General features: G+C 50.8%; 2 protein-coding genes across 3 annotated transcripts in view; one reads left to right on the top strand and one right to left on the bottom strand.

The window, feature by feature from the left end:
- The window catches only part of NT5C3A (5'-nucleotidase, cytosolic IIIA), a 79,685-nt gene extending 62,088 nt beyond the window's left edge, over positions 1–17,597 (bottom strand). The window contains exon 1 of the mRNA XM_036738782.1: positions 17,321–17,597. Within this exon, the coding sequence (XP_036594677.1) occupies positions 17,321–17,458 (138 nt within the window). The 5' untranslated portion in view covers positions 17,459–17,597. The remainder of the gene's footprint in view (positions 1–17,320) is intronic.
- Positions 17,598–18,055: 458 nt separating this feature from the next.
- BBS9 (Bardet-Biedl syndrome 9) overlaps positions 18,056–19,324 on the top strand; it is a 357,944-nt gene continuing 356,675 nt past the window's right edge. The window contains exon 1 of one of the 2 annotated variants that reach the window (XM_036738870.1): positions 18,056–18,271. The gene's annotated coding sequence lies outside the window, so the exon portion shown is untranslated. The remainder of the gene's footprint in view (positions 18,272–19,324) is intronic. The other variant, XM_036738869.1, reaches the window with a different exon arrangement.

Genomic DNA, 19,324 nt, shown 5'->3' with positions numbered 1-19,324 from the left:
GATGGGGAGAGATGGACAGACTGCCTGGTGGGCACCACCGCAGTAATGCTCACTAACCAGATATCTGGAGGTCAGCTTAGCTAAAGGTGCCAATTACTGCTGTCAATCGCTGGCCTTGGTCTAGAAACCCCCAAAGGAAATGATTATGTTGCAAAACAAATGACACCCCAGCAGCTCTGGTGAAATATGGCCTTATTTTACCTTCTCCTAGATGAATTTTCCCTGTTCAATGTTCTGTATTGTTGACCTTTTCAAGGCATTCCTGGGGGAGAACTAGACAGGCAGAGAATGTATCCTGCATATATTTCACAATTAGTTTGGGCTAACAAGGCTCTGAGAGTCAAACACAGAAATCTAATATGTATCACTCGACAGGCTGAACATCCCTCAGTTTCAAACCAAGCTCATTAATGTCGATTACTTGGGATCCCAGGGGGTCCTGTTTTAGCTGGAAAAATACTGGCCATGAGCAGTTATAAAACAAAGAAAGCCCCCCCCCTTCATGCCCAAAAGTTTGTAATTTTCCTCTGGCAGTTTAGTTTCTTGAGTTCCAACTACAATTGATTTCATCTGTTGACTAATATGGAATAAACACCAAAGATGAATGTCCCAAGTGAAGGGAGTTTGTGTGGCAGTGGTAAGGAAGGAGACATGGGTAGGTACCTAGGAGAGGAGATGGCCTGCACTGTGCTTTTGGGGGCAGATTTTCCCTGGAGAGTTAGAGGCTGAGAATACCCAGGTGAATTGGGATCTGTACCTTTGGAGAGAGCACCCGTATTGATGAGCTCGCATCTCCCTGGAAACAAAGGCACATTCAGAAATGGGGGAAGCTCTTGCTTCCTAAAAACCTCCTAGTCCGTTACAGTTTTAGGAGCATTCCACCAAGTAATGGGGCATAATGATGGGAGGCAGCAGGCAGGAAAAAATTTCAGCTGGTATGACTGTCATCCTTTGAATGTTGGAGAACCCATACTGATGAGATCACCTTAAGTAAGGTACATTAAAATGTACATACAAACACCAAATAAGAAACCTTATGTGGTACTGTGTGATAGAGGACTGGTAGAGGATGCCATATTTTAAATTTTTAGGAAATGTGCTCTTTGACAGAATCCTATGATGAATCCTTTGGCAAGGCCAAGCACAGCCTCCCCCCCCCACCCCGCTTTGCCTGGGATGTGAGTTCAAAGTCTGCCTCTGATTCTTACTCCCTGCTTGACTTTGGGCAAGCTTTCTCTCCTCCTTGGACCTCCCTTTCTCATCTGTAAAACAAGAGGGTTCAATTAATGGTTTCTGAAGTTGTTTCCAGCCCTAGATCTGTGACACGCACAGCTTTCCCATATTTGCCTTTCAGGAGCAACCTTCTCAAAACAGTGGGTCATCTAGACTCATCTGCTTCTGACCCTAGGCTCCCAAAGCAGCGCTGAGTGACCAAAGCCAAGGACCCTCTGGGCCTTGGTTCAATATTCATCCTAGACCTACCTTTCATGTGCCCGGACAACATCAACCATGTGTTCTTCCTGGAAACTGTCTCCTCCCTTGGTTTCTAAGAAACAGGATTCTTGTTTCCCCTCCTAAGTCTCTGAATGCTCCCTCCTCCCCCCAAACATGGGCCAGCACCAAACCTGGGTCCTTGGCCTCTGCTTTTCTCTCAACTGTCCTTATGGCTTCAGTGATCATTTCTACATCCAGGGAGGGAATAAGCATTTATTAAGCACCTACTATGTGCCGGGCACTATGCTAGGGGCTTTACAATAATTATCTCGTTTAATTCCCCCAATAACCCTGGGAGGTTGGGGCTCTCATTACTCTCATTTGACAGATGAAGCCAGAAGGCAGCAAGAGGTTAAGTGCAGAGGCTAGATTTGAACTCAAGTCTTTCTGCCTCCAGGCCCAGGGCTCTCTTCTCTGCCTCAGGCTTGATTGCTTTCTGGAACAAGGGCTGCTTGCTGGATGATCCCACTGTTTCTGCATAAAACAGAAGTCGTCCTCCTCCTCACACAACCAGGTCACTGTCCTCCCAGTGCCCCTGGCATTACCCGGAGTCTCCTTTGCCTTTTCCTCCCTATCCAATCAGACACTGAGTCCTGTCCCCTCTGGCTCGGGTCACCTCCCTCAGAGAATCAGAACTGACTCTTGCCAATCTCTCCCGAAAGCTCCCAAGATCATTGTTCTAAAACTCTGCATTCAGTCATCACTGCTCAGTCTCTCAGCTCCAAGGTCCTAAACTGCCCACAGGATAAAATGAAAACAAAGCTTCCCATCATCTGGTTCTAACCTTATTCCCCATTTCTCCTCCACAACCTCCTAGCCCCCCATTCAGCTGGGCTGCTCCACATTCACTTGGGAATGTCTTCCTCGTGGAGTCAGGGATGTTTTCAAAAGTCCGGTGGTCCTTTGGGTGAGATTCCATTCCAGCCTCCATGCTCTTGCTCATGCAGTTCTTCCTACCAGGAAAGCCCTCCCTTCCTCCTTTTTGCTGATTAGAATCCTACCTATTCTTCAAAGCTCAGATCAGTTCTCCTGCATGAAAGCTCCTCACTGAGGGCTGCCTCAGCCCACACTTCTCTCTCCTCCTTGTGCCTTTCCTAAATACAACTGACCTGTGCCAGTCATTGGACACAATCATAATCAGAAAATGCTCTTTACTATTTGGTTAACGTTTATGTTCAGGTCCAATCTCTCCAAAAAGAATGCGAGCTCACCGGAAGGTCCGGGCAAACAACATAATCAGGGTGTTTTCAGTGTCAAAGCGAACAAGAACATGGCTAATGAATGTCGACATACTTTAAGACTTCTATGTAAGAGGTTTGAATCCAGTCAATCTACAAGCATTTATTAGGTGCCTACTATGTGCCAGGCATTGGGGATACAAAGAAAGTAAAATGCAGAGCTTGCTCTAAGGAACTTACATCTTAATGGGTGAACCTACATGGAAATCACAGGCACAGGCACAGAATCTACAAGAGTGGAGGAAAGGCACTGGCCATTGGGTGGGCAGCAAAGGTTGCTTTTCTGCACAGGGAAGGTCCGAGTTAAGTCTTGCAGGAATCCAGGGAAACGAAGAGGCAGATGTGAACAGGTAGGACAATCTAGGCAGCCAGAGATAGGGAACTTCCAGTAGGCCCATGTAGCTGGACCACAGGGGCCACCGAGGCTCAGAAGGCTTTCATCCAGTGGGACCCAAGGAATGAAATATACTTGGGAAGGATGGTCTCTGGGTGTCCCCATGCAATTTGGGAGAGAGCTTTTGTAAGGGATCCTGGACCCCAGTCAGGATTGGGCATGCAGTGAACGCAAGGCTGGGGAGCAGGCAGTGGTCAGGGACTGGGGCACAGTCAGAGGTGAATGAGATCCAGTTCCCAAGGGAGTATGATCCTTCTTTGGCTGACATGGTTAAAAGCCTTCAACAAGTGTTAGGGAGTCTGCTGTGTATTGTGCTGGACACTAGGGAAGGATGGGAATGAGTCAGAGAATTGACAATGTCACAGCCAGAAGGGTGGGAGGGGACGAAGAAATGAAGGCCAGCAGAGAGGAAGACCTGAGAAGTGCCGCAGAAAGGCCTCAAGAGCATCTCCTGGTTTCAGAGCTCCTGACTTTATTTCTCATTGAAGCACCTGCCTGTATTTGACTTGTCATTTGGCACAGCTGGGTGGCACATAGATAGAGTGCTGGGCCTGGAGTCAGGAAGAACTGAGTTCAAACACAGCCTCAAACACTTACTAGCTGTGGGACCCTGGACAAGTCACATTACCCTGTGTGCCTCAGTTTCATCACATGAAAAATGGCCTGGAGAAAGAAATGGCAAACCGCTCCAGTATCTCTGCCAACAAAACCTCAAATGGGGTCATAGAGAGTCAGACATGGCTGAACAAGAAGCTTATTTCTCATTTAAACACCTGCCTGAATTTGACTTGTACCAGACCAATAATGTCCCTAAATTTCTTCCCCTCTTTGCTTTTTTTTTTTAATAGCTTTGATTCAATTTACTAAGCAAAACTCATTCAAAACTCCTAAACGTGCTTTCTAGTTAAGACTGAATTGCAGAAGCACAGTGCATGATGGGATAGTTAAGCAGGGCCTGAGAAATCTGTATGTGTGCACAAGTCAATTAATTAGGCCCTTATAGAAATTGGTTTCTAACATCCAGATGTGATGGTTAAGTTCTCTGAAGGGGAATAAAAGATATAAAGGATGAAAGTGGATTTTTTTTTTCTAAACTAGGTCTAAAGCTTTTTCTTAGAGTCCATTAACTGGATCATCAGTACAAACAATAGAGTAACATATGACATTGTGAAGCACGCTAGTGACTCCAAGCTCCTCCCATGAACTAAGGGTCATCTTTCTGACACCAACATTCCACCAGGCTGGTCCAGTGCCAGTAAAACCCAGGCTGTCAGGTCTCCAAAGAATTGAGAACAGAGAGGTGCATGGGGGTGTAAGCAGCAGGAGCCAAGAAAAGATATCATGGGGAAACAAGAGATGGGAGCTAAGTGAAGCTGGTCAGGTGTCCAGGGCTAGGAGAGGGATTGACGGGTGTTCAGGTTGAGTCCTCCCTGGGGCTCTGGCAGTGGCAGCAGAACCCAAGGACAGCCTCCAGTCCCTTGGGTGAACCCTGATGACAAGCATGGTGGTCAGGCAGGCACGAGGGGTCTGCATCAGGGGAGGGCACAGCCCGAGGCATAGGATCCCAGGCCCACTTGAGACAGATAACAAATCACGAGAGTGCACATATTATTGGGGTTGCTCTCCCTCTGCCCTTCAAGAGGATAAGTGCCTTGCCTACAGCCCCAAGCTGGTGATGACAATAATACTAAACAAATGAATGATAATTACTGACATAGGCTTTAAGCTTTGCAAAGTGCTTCCCACCATCACTTCCTCTACTGCTCAGAGCATCGCTGTGGGATAGGTGCCTCATGGCCCATTTTACAGATGAGGGGTCTCAGAGAGGTCTTTGGTCTGACTGTATGTCCAGTGGCCCGTGCCCTTAACCAGACTGATGGCCAGAACCCCAACCCCAGCTGAGGTTTTCTGAGGCCCAACCACCACCGTCTGTCATGCTACAAAGAAGTTTACTGTGTTAGGGAAACACACCATACTCTGATGGTTCTTGTCCTCCTGAATTATAGGATATTGGTGGGAGAGACCAGAAAAACACAGAAGAAAAAAGACAGTAATTAACATAGGAGCAAACAAATTATAGCTCCATAGTAAGACACAGGGGGCCACTAAGTGGCTCCACAGTGCACAGAGCGCCAGGCCTGGAGTCAGGACGACTCATCATCCTGAGTTCAAATTCAGCCTCAGACACTTGCTAGCTGTGTGACCCTGGGCAAGTCACTTTACCTTGTTGGCCTCAGTTTTCTCATCTGTGGAATGAGCTGGAGAAGGAAATGTCAAATCACTCCAGTGTCACTGCCAAGAATACTCCAAATGGGGTCGTGAAGAGTCAGACATGACTGAAAAAAAAAAAAACCACTACCACCACCACCACAATAAGTAAGCCACATAGCAATGGAGGCACGGGGGAATGTGGTTGATTAAAGTCAGATAAGGTTAACCTTTCAGAGCTTGATGGAGAGTCAGGTTTGGAGGAGGACACGTGGTTTTGACAAAAGGAAGTAATTCTTGGTAAGAAGCAAATATGTGAAAGGTAACGGCTGTGTGGTAGCAAAGAATGGGAAATTCAGGGGATGCCCATCATTTGGGGAATGGCTTAACAAGTTGTGGAATATGATTGTGACAGAGCACCAGTGCACAGCTGTGATCTTAGAAAGCCCTGCGTGAAATCACGAAGAGTGAAATGGGCAGAACCATATAGCATACAGTGACAGCCACACCGTGTGAAGAACAACTACGAAGGATGCAGTCATCCTGAGTATTACAAACGCTCAAATCAGCTACAAAGGACCCATCCCATGAAGGAAGATGCTCCCCACCTCGGAGAAAGAACTGACAAAAAGAAGGATCCATGGTATAGTTTTACATACATTTATAAATCTGTGTCAACGGCCTTCTCATAGTGTGGGGTGGGGAAGGAGGGGGGAGACAGTTCAGAACTTAAATATAACAGAAAAAAGTTAAATGAATAAAAAGAAACAAAATGCCTTCTTCCATTGCAATTGAAAGGCCAAACTGAGAAGCGATTGGAAACAAGAGACATTAGTTTGGGGGGAGGGGAGAGGGTTGTAGGAACTGAAGGCAGGGCCTGGGTCTGCCGTCCTTTCTCTATAAAGCGATACAACTGTCCGGTAAAAGGCACAGCAATATTCAACGGGTTTTCCAGTAGTGATGGAAGGTCTTGGGTCATCTACCTTCTTTCTCTAAGTCCCTCCCTTCTTGGTGCTAAGAGCCTGCACTCTACGGCTGCCACTTTGGAAACAAAAAACTGGGAAGCCTTAGTAACTCAGAGCTGACTACCTGGAAATCTGTGCTAGGAGAGGCAGGAAGAAAAGCGAGCGAGGCCAGTTTTTATTTTCATGATGAAGCAAAAAGAGGGTTTTCTCAGGAAATGAAACAGCTGAATGTTAAGCTGCTTGAGGAAAAAAGTTGTTTCAAAGCCAGATGGACCTCGTCATACACACTCAATTTGCCCTCAAAGTATTCAAAGTCTTGCCCAAATCTCAGTTTTCTTAGTTGAATTGTATCTTGATTGCATTAGGAAAGGCAGCGATTAAAAAATGCACCAGTCAGTATTGTGAGGGCAACTTCTCTGGGCATCCACTGCCCCATCTGGAAAATGAGGGGGAAAGTCTAGACCAGAGGCCTCAAACCTGCTGTTGCTGAACCAGATGGTTAACAAGGTACATAAAAATACAAAAGAACCGGTGCGATACTGCTCTGGAGTTTTCTAGGTCAGTACCGCTCCCCCCCCCCCCGCCCCCACCCAGGGATCCTTGTGCACATGTCATCTAGTGGCCCCTGACAAGTTTGGCCACCTGGCTCTCAGCAAACTGTGTAATTTCCCCCAGAGCCCTAGTGGCAACCACACAAATTCTGGCCTCTGGAAATCCCCTTCTGAATGGTGCAGGCGAGCACCGGATGTACTAGAGAAGGATAAAGCTGTTCTTTATAAACAGGCATTAACAATGATAACAAGAACAGTATGGCCCCCATATTATTAGGCCTATTACTTATTAAGTAATACTTAACATTACTTAGCCCTAGAATTTCTCCATCGGTAAAGTAAGGACAGTGTTTATACTATCTATGTCATGGGGCAGCGAATAGAGCTCTGGGCCTGGAGTCAGGAGGACCTGAGTTCAAATCTGGCCTCAGACACTTAACTAGCTGTGTGACCCTAGGCAAGTCACTTCACTCTGCTTGCCTTAGTATCCTCATCTGTAAAATGAGCTGGAGAAGGAAATGACAAACCACTCCAGTGTCTCTGCCAAGAAAACCCCAAATGGGGTCACAGAGAGTCAGACACAACTGAATATGACTGAACAACAACTTGCTTCAAAGAGTTGTAAGGAAAGTGCCTCTAGAACCCCAAAGCACTGTATGATGTGTGTGACTGCGATGATCATTCTGTGTTGGGGGGAGGCTGATACACAGATGGATGAAAACTGCACATGTGAGAGTGTGCACGTGGAAGAAGGCTGAGAACCAAGCAAGTTATGCCAATAGGGCATCAAGCATTTATTAAGTGCCTACTGTGAGCCAGGAAAGGACATCGAAAACAGAGGGAAGGCTCTGCAGAGGGGCGAGAATCTCACAGAAATACTTAGGAATAAGATAATAAGGACTGTCTTAATGTCTGCTAAAGTGGGGCCCGAGAGCTTAGTGTACAGATGAGTAGGAAGGGACTGGAGAGATGAGCAAGGGAGTGAAGGAAGGCCAGTAGGTTTCCCTATATTCCCATGTGCAGCCTCACGATGGACAGAAGGTTGACTGGAGCTGGAGACTTATTTCAGCCTAGTGGGGCAGGCCAGGAAAACATCTTCTGTGATCTGCCAGAGGGGGTTGTGCCAGGGCTCTGCCAGGGCCCTGGAGCTACACCAGCGTAGGAGTCACACAGGCAAGTCCATCTCTGGCCTGGAGCTTCAGGAAACCCATTGCTCCGGTTGAGGTTATGGGCCAGAGCCTGGCCTGGAGCGTGGGAAATGAGAAAGAGACCAGATTGAAGAGAAGGGGAGAAAGATGTAAAGAGACTTAAGTCCCTGGTGTGCAAAGGTTGGAGAAACATGACAAACTTGGAGCCGTCTACTCCAACCTGTCCAAACTGACACCTACCACCTTCTGGTGATGCATGTGCCAGAAGGACCCCAGGAGTCCAAGGGACTGAGCAGCCAGGGTAAAAGGCTGCAGGCCTGGGCAGAGACCCTGAGCTTGGGGACTGGGAACTCTTCTCTTAAACGTTTTGGTGGTTGCATTTCAGCAGGATTGTTTTCTTTTGTAATCCCCTGCACTTTTTGCATTTAACAACATTATTCTGAGGGCAGGCTTGACCAGTCTGCCAAAGGGGTCACCGCACAGGAAGGTGAGAAAACCCAGACTTTGGGAAACACGTGATGTTTTCTGTTGACTGCCCGCTGAATTAAGAAGGTCAAGTGGCCAGCTGGCCAGGAGGACACCTGAGAAGGGGGCTTGGGTTTCCAGACTAGGGTTTAATACACAGGAATAATGTGCTCCAAGTAAGGGATAAAGTGTATACAATAAGGCCCAGGAAATACCTATTTGCCTGGAATCTGGGGGCGCCAATACAAGGGCTTTAGATTGAAAAGGGAGGCTTTGCAGGCGGTGGGATTCCCAGAGGAGTGAGGAAATTAAAACTGTCTTAAGCCTCATTCATTGTATTCATGTCACCAGGGCCAAGGGACCCATAACCAAGGCAGACGGAAATGACAACCTTAGAAATGGCATTGCTATGCACCTGCTGGTGAAGTCCCAAAGATCCAGGAGAATGGCAGAGAGAGGAGCTGTGGGCCTGGACAAGGACCAACGCCAGCCTCAATTTTCAAAAAAGGGACCAGGGTGGCATCTGCGAGCTATAGATCAGTGAGCTTAACATTGGTTACTGGCAAAATCCGAAAGCCCATTATGAATGAATGAAGCTGTTATGAAACATTTACTCTGTGCCAAGCGCTGGGGATGCAAATAGAGCAATAAGCCGGGGTGCTCCCCCCACCACCGCTGTAACAGGGTGGGGGCAGTCTCGAGGATGGCACAGCTGCAAGTCCAATGATAAGGCCCTGTAGTCCTCAGGACGGGGCGGCAAGGCAGACAGCAGAGCCTCCTCCTCAGGGAAATTTCCAGCCATAAAGCCCTCGCTCCTGAGGGGGACTTGGGGAACACTCAGAAAGGGAAGCAGCAATCCCTAAAACAATAATTTCAGCAAGAACAGGGCCTGGCAGAATCGCTCCCTTTCCTCTGTGGCAGGGTGGCTGGGCCGGGAGAAGAGGGAAAAGAATCAGCCACAGCACACCTGGATTTCTCTGCAAAACAATGAACAGAATCCTTCATGCTCTGCCAGAGAGATATCTGGTCTGGAATTTGGAGGTCTTTAGTCTGGGGGTCTGTGAACTTGGGTTAAAAAATACATATTTTTATAACTATTTTTCAGTCAAGTTGGTTTTGCTTTTCTGGGTAATCTTATGTACTTTATTTTACGCATGTAAAGACATGACTCTGGGAAGGGGTCTGTAGACTTCACCAGCCTGTCTGCCATAACACACAAAAGGAGAAGAACCCCAGGCTGGATCCTGGTGGTGTTGGGTGGGTTTGGCAGAGGCTGGACGGCTGGGCCCAGAGACGAATCTCTAGTGGGACTGCGTCAGCTTGGGACAAGGTCTCCAGTGGGTGCCTTGTGCTGGGCAACATTTTCGCCGGTGACTTGGACAAAGGCCTGCATTACAGGCCGATCATGGGTGAGTCTGAGGATCCAGTGAGACAACGTGTGTTAATCACTTTGTGAACCTAAAGGTGCCATAGAAATACTAGCTCTTAGGACACAAAACCAGGAGAGACAGAGAGTGCAGACCCCGAGAGAATGGGAGAGGTTGAATGATGCGCCAAAATAGACGAAATCTGGTGTGTAGGAAGTTCTACATTGGATTAAAGAAAAAAAACCGACTTCACAAATACAGGCTGGGGAAATGTGGATGAACACTGGGTCTTATACAAAAGAGCTGGGGGTTCTGGTGGACCGCAAGCCCCAGGAGTCAGTGGTGTGATAGGGCAGCCAAGAAGTGTTGCCCACTCCAAGACTCAGGTGCCAGTGATTTCCCTCCAGTGCAGGTCTGACCATGTCACACCCCTCCCCCCACACCCAGTAACCTCCAGTAGCTTCCTATTACCTCCCAGATGATCTCATTGTAAGACTGAAAATTGATTTTAATTCTGTTGTTAAGATTTAGACTGGCACACCTGGTAAGTCCAAACTCCTCACCCTTATAACCTCACCTTTCACCTACATGGGCCAAGTTTTTGACTTGTAATTAACTCAATTCCATTGTGAATGGAATCTCCACCCCTGTATTGTCCACCTGGGCAGAGTCCCCTGATTAGAATCTGCACAGTCTATTTTCATTGGGCTAGAACCAATGCCCATATTTTATATAATTATGACTTCAAACGGTAGGAATTGGAATCCATGTGACCTTCCCTATCTGTACTACTCAGGACCTAGCTGCCACCTTCTCACATTCTGGTCTGGCCATTCTGGCCATGTCTTGGTCTCACTCTTGGCATCCCTGGTCTGCTTTGAGCCTCAGCTCACATGCCTCCTTCCAGGAAGCCCTCCTGGCTCCCCCCAACACTGCCTCCTCCCTGGGGTTGGTGGCTTCCCTTCCAAGGTCGCCCTCCTGTCTCTTCTGCATTTCTCTGGTCCATCCTGATGTCTATACATTGTCTCCCCTTGTAGAATGGGAGCTCCTTGCCAGCCTGGGCTATCTGACCTCGTTCTGTATCCTCAGCCTGGCAAGGTTCCTGGTGCCCACTAAGAGATGGACAATGCTTGAAGACTCACTGGCTGCCTGAGGAAAGGCTCCAGGAAAGCTCATGACCTTGCTGGACTTTCAGAGAAGTGGAAGCAGGCCCAGAAAGGGGTGGGGAACAGGACATCAAACAGATGGGAGGACAAGCCACACAGGTATCCCCGAAAGAAGGTGGGACACTCAGTGTGGAGAACAAAGTCCTGAAAAGGCCGGCCCAGAAGAAAACAGACTAGCCTCATTCTGCTTGGCTCCAGAGGCCAGAACTCTCCTCAAGGATGGGCTGAAACAGCAAAGGAAGACTGTCGGCTTGGTCCAATAAAGACTGCCTGCTCATCTGTGGAAGGGGCTGCCTGGGAGGGAAGGGGTTCCTTCACATTGGAGTGATTTTGGCAGATGTCATCAGTGATATTTTGGATTGGGTTCCATCCCCTCAATTCTGGGTCTATGGATGAGATTACGGACCTACTTGTAGCCCAAAGAATTGTTGTTTTTTTTCAGGTCAGACCTAGGATTCATCAATGTGGGGAGTCCCAGTGTGGACACTCCCTCTACCACACAGACAGACACCCCCCTACCCAAATGCCTTGCTCAGGGTTGTGAAAGGTGGGATTTGGACTCAAGTCTTCCCTGACTTCAAGGCCAGCGCCAGCTCCCTATTCACTGGGCTTTGCTGCTTCCCACTGAGGCATTATTACTCTATAATTAACTTTTTGCTATTGCAGGCTGGCCCTCCTTTTAGCTAGTCCATGTAATTAAGGTTTTATTGTGTAATGGGACAAATAAGGAGAAAGCAGCAGGATCCGCCAAAGCAGATTGAGTTTCTGGAGGCAAAGCCCTCAGCTCCTGCCGTTTCCTGTCGGTTTCTCTGGTGCGTGACGAGGTGGGGGCTCAATGCTACCTAGGCTCTCCTCACCTTTGGTGGGCTCATTAACCCAGAACACTGGGCTAGTGATCTCAGCGGGAAAAGGGACAGAAACCTGAAAGGAGCTTGTGAATGACTCTTCTGCCTCCCTCTCTGCCCATCGGTTTGGGCACCTGGAAGAGGAAGGGTTTGCCCTTGGTGCCTCCAAGGGCCATCCCAGCTCCTGAGCCATCATCTTAAATATAACCTTCCTTCAGGAATTAGTGAGGAGCACAGAGGGCAGCTAAGTGGTGCCACAGTGCACAAAGCACTGGCCCTGGAGTCTAGAAGACTCATCTTCCTGAGTTCAAATCCTGGCTCAGACACTCACTAGCTATGTGACCCTGGGCAATTCACTTCACCCTGTCTGCCTCAGTTTCCTTATCTGTAGAATGAGCTGGAGAAGGAAATGGCCAACTACTCAAGTATCTCTGCCAAGAAAACCCCAAACAGAGTCATGGAGAGTCAGACACGACTGAAAAAAGACTGAACACCAACAAAAAGCATGGAGAGCTGTACTCAAAGGCAGGAAGACCTGGGTTCAAATCCCACTTTGGACACGTGCTGGCTGGGTGAATCTGGCCAAGTACCTGCATCGCTCAGTGCTCCAATCAATCAATCAAGGTTTATTAAGCACCTACTATGTGCCAGGCTCCAGGCCAGAGGCTTCAGAACACTCCTGAGTGAGGCCCAACCAGATTCAACTATAACTTATGATAAATAATAAATAAATAAAAATAGAATAAAACATAGAGAACATCACATTTTTGAGGTCTCTGGGGACCCTCATGTACAGATTAGTGGCCCAGATTCACTGCTCTAAGAAGTTCCCTAAGACTATAAATTACAGAGAGGGTGGCTACTTGAATTGGTGGAGGGTCTTTCCTCGCCTAGGAGTTCCCTATAGCCATGAAATCACAGGTCCAGGCCCTCTCCCTAAATGAATGAGGGGCCATTGCTTTGGTGTCTCCCAGGAGCCTGCTGTAGAGTTCTTAGTGCCACAGACCCAGTCCCTAAAGGCCAAGCTGTCCCTGTGGTGAGAAGTGCCCCTAGCTGAACAAAGATTACAGCTGGTGGCTGGGGGCTCATTGGGTGGTCAATGGCAAGGTCCTTGGAAAAAGGCCGCTGGCTTCCTAGCTGGCTCTCCTGGCCTCTCCTTCTGTTACTTGGGTGCTTAACTTCCTCTAAAAACACACACACTGAAGAGTCTCCACCTGCCAACACTGAAGGTTTCTAAGTAGGAAAGCCGCAGGGCTCTCTGAGTGGGAAGAGGGCGTGGAGGGGAAGGGTGGGGTCAGGAAGGAGTCATCCCAGGTGAGTAACAGTACAAGGTGGCCCAGGCATTTGGGGCAGGCGGAAGATGTACTGACCCTGGTACCAAGGACAAAGTGCAGGATGGCCATCCTCTTCCTGTAGCCAGATGGACGGTGCTTAAGGGAAACCAAGTCCTGAATCTAACACAATCTAGGCCGCTTGGGGCTCTGTGGGTCAAGCTGGGACTTGCAGCTGGAATCCTGCCTCAGACATTGCTGGCTGTGTGTCCTTGGGCAAGGCCCTTGTGCCTCAGTTTACTCATCTGTCAAATGGAGATAACAGCACCTACCTCCCAGGGCTGTTGGAAGACTCAGATCAGTTAATAGATGCCAATGTTATGCGAACCTTGGAGCACTTGAAAAGTGCCACTTAGCTATTTCATTAGTACAAAGAAACAACGGCGGTTTTATGTTGAAATGAAGACAAGGGCCACTATTTCCTTAGGACATGTGTGTACAAACGGCTTATCCCAACTGGCCAGTCAAGTTTAGCTCGGCCAGCCTGCAGCTTGGCCAGATGCACACTTTGGGATGTGACCTGTAAGGCTTTCGTCTGAACCGTGCGGATGACCCAAGCACCGAACAGGGACTTTCTCTTGCCAAGCAAAGGACACTGCCATCTCAGCCACTGAGGCCAAACTGCCAAGATCAGGCCGGCTGGGGTCGGCATCCCCAGCTCCTTTCCAGGCATGAAATGTGGACACACACCTGGGACCTGGGGCTCCCTTGTTGGCTGTAAGACTCTATTGTGAGCAGGCAAAGGTGGCCCTGAGCAGCTGAAGACAAACAGCTGTAGACTCTGCCCTCCTTCCTCAGGAAGCCCTCCCTGATTGCTCACCTTGTCGGATACATTCTGTATACACTTCTATACCTACATAGCTACAGCTTGCCTCCCCTTGTAAAATGTCCTTGGGGCCGAGGGCTGTTTCTTGTTTGTCTTTGTACCCCTGATGCCCAGCACATAGTAGGCACTTAATAAAGGCTATTGATTAGCAAGCAAAATAACGGCCATGTATAGAGCAGAGGTGGTGCAGTAGATAGAGTGCCAGACCGGGTCAAGAGGACCTGAGTTCAAATCTAGCCTCAGACACTTACTGTGTGACCCTGGGCAAGTCACTTCACCCTGTCTGCCTCAGTTTCCTCATATGTAAAATGAGCTGCAGAGGGAAATGACCAACCACTCTGGTATCTTTGCCAAGAAAAGCCTAAATGTGGTCACAGACAGGGCTGAAATGACTCAACAACACGTAGCAAAGAATGACTAATGCCTAACCGCTCCCCCCCCCCGCCTGTGGCCCCCCGCCACTGTTTGACTGAGGATCACAGAAGTCCACAAGGGGTTTAATAACAGATTTTGCATAAAACCAGATCAAACTGCCCCAGTGCATGGACCAAGAAGCGCCATCATCGAACCCAAAAGACCAGTCTAACAGGGGAAGGGCGGGGGAGCAGCATCAAAACAGAAACTCAAACATCAGCTGCGGCTCCTCTTCGGGGAGCCTTCATTTGACTTGGGACACAATGAATTCAACTCATGACACACTGAACACAATCATCATTCCCATCATTCCCTGGGCATTGAAGCTGTTACTCTGGCCAGAGCGATGGGCCAGGCCACTGCAGAAGGGGACAGCACCAGAGCAGACCCGTTCCGTTCCCAAGTCCCACTGACACTGGCAAGTGTTATCATACCCCCTGTACAGACGAGGAAATGGAGGCTCGGGGACTTGTCCAGGATCACCGAGCTGCCAGTGTGGGGTCACAGCTTTTGGTCTGGAAAGGACCCCGGAGGGTTATAGAGAGGGAGACTGAGGCCCAAAAGGATGAATGATTTTTCCTAGGTCATGCTGGTAGTAAGAGGCAGGATTCAAATCCAGGGCCTCATACCCTCCCATGTGGAGAGAGCTATGTTGTCTACATGGAATGAGAATAAGGACATCTGGCCTGGGAATGGGCTTCCCCTCTGCACTTCTACTATTCCAGGTAGGCCACAAAACAAGGCCGCTGGACTGGACGGGTCTGGAAGGCCATGAACTCAGGCCACATTACAGCCCCGGGGATACTAGGAAATCCACTCAGCTATTACAGAACGCGGCATTTAAGAAGTCACAACACAATGAGGTAAGTAATGCCAGGGTTTTTGTGTGGTGGTTCAGCCATTTTTCTGTCAGTCCAACTCTTCGTGACCCCATTTGGGGTTTCCTTGTCGAAGATACCAGAGGGGTCTGCCAAATCCTTCTCTAACTCACTTTACAGATAAGGAAACTGAGGCAGACAGGGTGAAGTGACTCTCCCAGGGTCCCACAGTTAGTCAGTGTCTGAGGCCGGATTTGAATTCGTGAAGATGAGTCTTCCTGACTCCAGGCCTGGCGCTCTACACAGTGTGCCACCTAGTTGCTCCCAACACTAAGATCATTAGCTCCATTTTATAGATGAGTTAACTGAGTCTTGGGGAGTTCAGTCAGCTTGTGCCTGGAACACAGCTAGGGGCTGGGGTGGGATTCAAGATCCCATCTCTCCCTATGCCCAGGCAGTGCCTGGCACACAGTAGGGGTGCCTCCTGAGTCCGGCCCGCCGTCTCCTGCCCTGTGCCATAAGCAGACGGTGCTTGGCCTGTTTTGTGCAGGGCGAACATCGTGAGAGGCGCCCAGGTGGTTAAATATAGCTTGCTTGTTTTAAGAAGCACTTATCTGAGCATTCCTAACCCTGGCTCGGCCAACTTTAGTGCAGAGAAAGAGAAATTAAAACCTGCCAAGAGCAAATGCCCAGACTCAGCTTCCCCCAGGCCCCACCCGGGGAGCCCTGAAGGCTGCCTTAGCAGACCGCAAGAATTCTGAGCAGTCTGAGGCCTGAACGAAGCCTGGAGGCCCCTTCCAGGAACCAGAGGCTGCTCTGGCCCGGGGAAAGGGTTTCTCTCTCTGGTCTGTGGAGGGTTCTGTTGGCCCCTCTGCAGAGATGGCCCTGCATGGGGCAAGCCTGCTCAGGAAGGAAGGGATCTGGCATCACTGAGGTTAGCCTGCACATCCGGCCAAGGCACAAAGTACAGGGGCGCTTGGACTCTAGGATGCCCCGCCCCCCTCCCCACTGGAGGAAAGAGAGCAAAGTAAGGCTGCTGGCCCTCAAGGTCACCAGGAAGGAAAGCCCATCTTCTCTGAGATCCAGGGTTTGGTTCTGCCCTGCCCTGAAGGGCAGGGGCTGTGCAGGGGTGAGGGTGGGGGTGCAGCCCCAAGGGGTCCCCAGAAGGGAAGATCAAGGGGTGGGGGTGGGACTGAGTGACAATGTCTTCTGACTCTCATCCTTCCCCAGCCAAGCTATAAGGTCCCGGAGCCAGGGCTGAGAGGGCACAAGTGGCCAAAGGCAGAATGGAAGCTCCTGGGAGGACCATGGCCCTAGAGCTGGAAGGGCCACAGAGGCCCCTTGGACTGACCATTCGTTTTACAGACTGATAAACTAAGGCACAGGGAGGATAAATGACCTGGGATCATGGACCTAAAGCTGGATGGATCTTGGAGGGTCTGACCCCCTCATTTTACAGACCCGTAAACTGAGGCAGGGGTGGCCAAGTGACCTGGGCTGGAAGGACCTTGGAGGGCCTGACACCTCCTTTTTACAGACTGGTAAACTGAGGCATGGGAGAATGAGTGGCCTGGGCCATGGCCCTGGAACTGGACCTCAGAGGTCCTGACCCCTTGTTTTACAGACTGGTAAACTGAGGCAGAGGAGGATGAGTGACCTGGGTCATGGGCCTGACCCCTCATTTTACAGACAGGTAAACTGAGGCAGGGGAGGATGAGTGACCTAGGCCATGGCCCTGCAGCTGGAAGTACCTCGGAGGACCTGACCCCTCGTTTTACAGACCGGTAAACTGAGGCAGGGGAGGATGAGTGACCTGGGCCATGGCCCTGAAGCTGGAAGGACCTCGGAGGGCCTGACCCCTCGTTTTACAGACCAGTAAACTGAGGGTGGGGAGGATGAGTGGCCTGGGCCATGGCCCTGGAGCTGGACCTCTGAGGGCCTAACCCCCTCATTTTACAGACCGGCAAACTGAGGCAGGAGCGGCTAAGTGGCCGGGGCTGTAAGGGCCTGGGGGCTGGGCGCCCCGGGGTGCTGGGCCCCACGCTGTGCGCCCCGGGCCGGTGTTTCGCCCTCTCTGGTCGCGCACTCACCATCTCGATGATCTTGGTCTTCTTGCCCGTCCTTTTCTTGGCAGTGAGCAGGTACTGCGCCAGCACCAACCCAGCCACCAGGGCGCACACGCTGGCACTCGCCACGGCGCCCACTCGAGCCACAGCTGCCCGGTCCATTGCTGGCCACCCGGCCACGGCCTGGAGACACCTCCGGGAGGAAGCGCGGACACCGCGCCCCGCCCCCGCCCGCGAGCGCGGGGAGCTCCGCGGCCCCGCCTCCAGGAACCTAGGCCCCGCCTCCCTGAGCCTTGGCCCCACTTCCTATTGCCCCAGGCCCCACCTCCTACAGCCCAGACCACGCCTCCTGCAAGCTAGGCCCCTGCTTCTTACAGCCCAGGCCCACCTCCCGGGGTCCAGGCCCCGCCTCCCACAGCTCAAGGCCCTCCCCCTCCCCTGGCCCGGCTGAGAGCATGAGGAGAGAGCGCGCTGTTCGGCGACACGTGCCCGCTGCCTCAGCTACTGAGTTGGGACGCTAGGGGGGGATCAGGGAAAGGCGTCGCTTTCCTCGGCCTCCTCGACACCGCCGGACTCCCCCCTTCCCTTGGAGAAGTGGTATAGTCCAGAACATCCTGCATCCCCTTTGAGAATGACAGCTCTCCGCTCTCCCACGGACCAATCGAAACGCCACTTTCCCTCCGTCCCGCCCTCCCTTCTCGGGACTACGATTCCCACGAGCCTCCGCGTCTCCGGCTCTCATCCGGAGCCGTGGGGTTCGTTGTAAAGTGCTATGACAACCGGGGCGAAGATGGCAGTGGGTCCTGGACGAGGGGTTCCGCTGCCGACCCCACATTGGCGCCTCCTGAGCCGGCCCGCCTCTGCTCTGTGAGCCGGCCCCCGCTGCGCTCCTGGCCACTGCCCGTCGCCTCGTCGCTCCGCCGCTCGGCGCCGCCGCAACTGGCTTTTTGGCGGCCCGTGGCCGCTGCAGCCCCGGTGAGTACGGGGGCCCGCCCCAGGCACGTAGGTGTGCTGGGCCGGGGTCCTCGGGAGGGGAGTGCGCGCCGCAGGTGAGCCTCACGGGGGCCGTGCGCGTGCGCAACCCGCGGCGCCCGCTCCAGGTGCATCTGGTACCGTCACCTGTTGCGTGAGCATCCACCCCGTGCCCCGCCTCCCCCGTGGCCCCAAGGGGCTCCCGGGCTCTGAACTTGACCCAGGAAACTGAGAGTGTTAAAAAGCCTGGCTGTGACTCTGAAGACGGTTTGTGCCGAATCAGTCCGAGCGAGAGCTGCGTGGCTTTGCGCCCGCCGACTTTGCAGGTTAGAGGTACTCGCAGCGCTTCTTCACGTCCACACGTGCCAGGTCCTGCCACTGACGCCCGGAAAGCATCCCCAGAAAGGGGGCTCTTTCCCGCAGGCCCTGGTCACTCTTTTTACAAACACATGTGTATCTTGTGAATCTGGGCAGAGGTGAGGGCTCAGAGCTAGTCTGCAGGCATCCTAAAAGGAAGACTTCACAAGTGTGTGGCCCAGTGAGAGGGAGGGTCTCATTCCTAGAAGAAATGCCTCCTTCCCTCTCAAATGCACTGATCAAATGTTAGAAGGTGCTCTTAAGAGGATGATACTTTAAAAATAATGTTCAGGAGGCCCATGGCAGAGCTACAGGACGATTCTTGAAACAAATCTCCTTTGCTTAAGCTGATAAGATTATCGCTTGCTTAAAGTGTGTGCAGCACCAGTGGATTGGGAAATAAGAAAGCGAATGAAGGAGGAAAACTGGTAATTTTGAAACCGACACTGTGACATCATAGGATCATAGATTTAGAGCTCAGACTTTAGAGACCATCATGACCAACCCCCTGATTTCTCAGATGAGGGACAGAAGGTGAAATGACTTTTCCTGGGTCACCCAGCTGAGCAGGGATTTTAACCTATGTCTATCACTGGCCACTGCACCTGAGTGTCTCTCTGTGGATACAAAACTTCTTATGGATCCCCTACCCTTTTTTGAGCTCTTTGGGGTATACACTCAGTAATGGTATCACTGGGT

This window comes from Trichosurus vulpecula, chromosome 9, assembly GCF_011100635.1.
Source record: "Trichosurus vulpecula isolate mTriVul1 chromosome 9, mTriVul1.pri, whole genome shotgun sequence".
In the NCBI taxonomy this organism is placed as follows: domain Eukaryota; kingdom Metazoa; phylum Chordata; class Mammalia; order Diprotodontia; family Phalangeridae; genus Trichosurus; species Trichosurus vulpecula.
The sequence above is the reverse complement of the archived record's forward strand: the minus strand, read 5'-3'. Positions and strand labels throughout refer to the sequence as shown.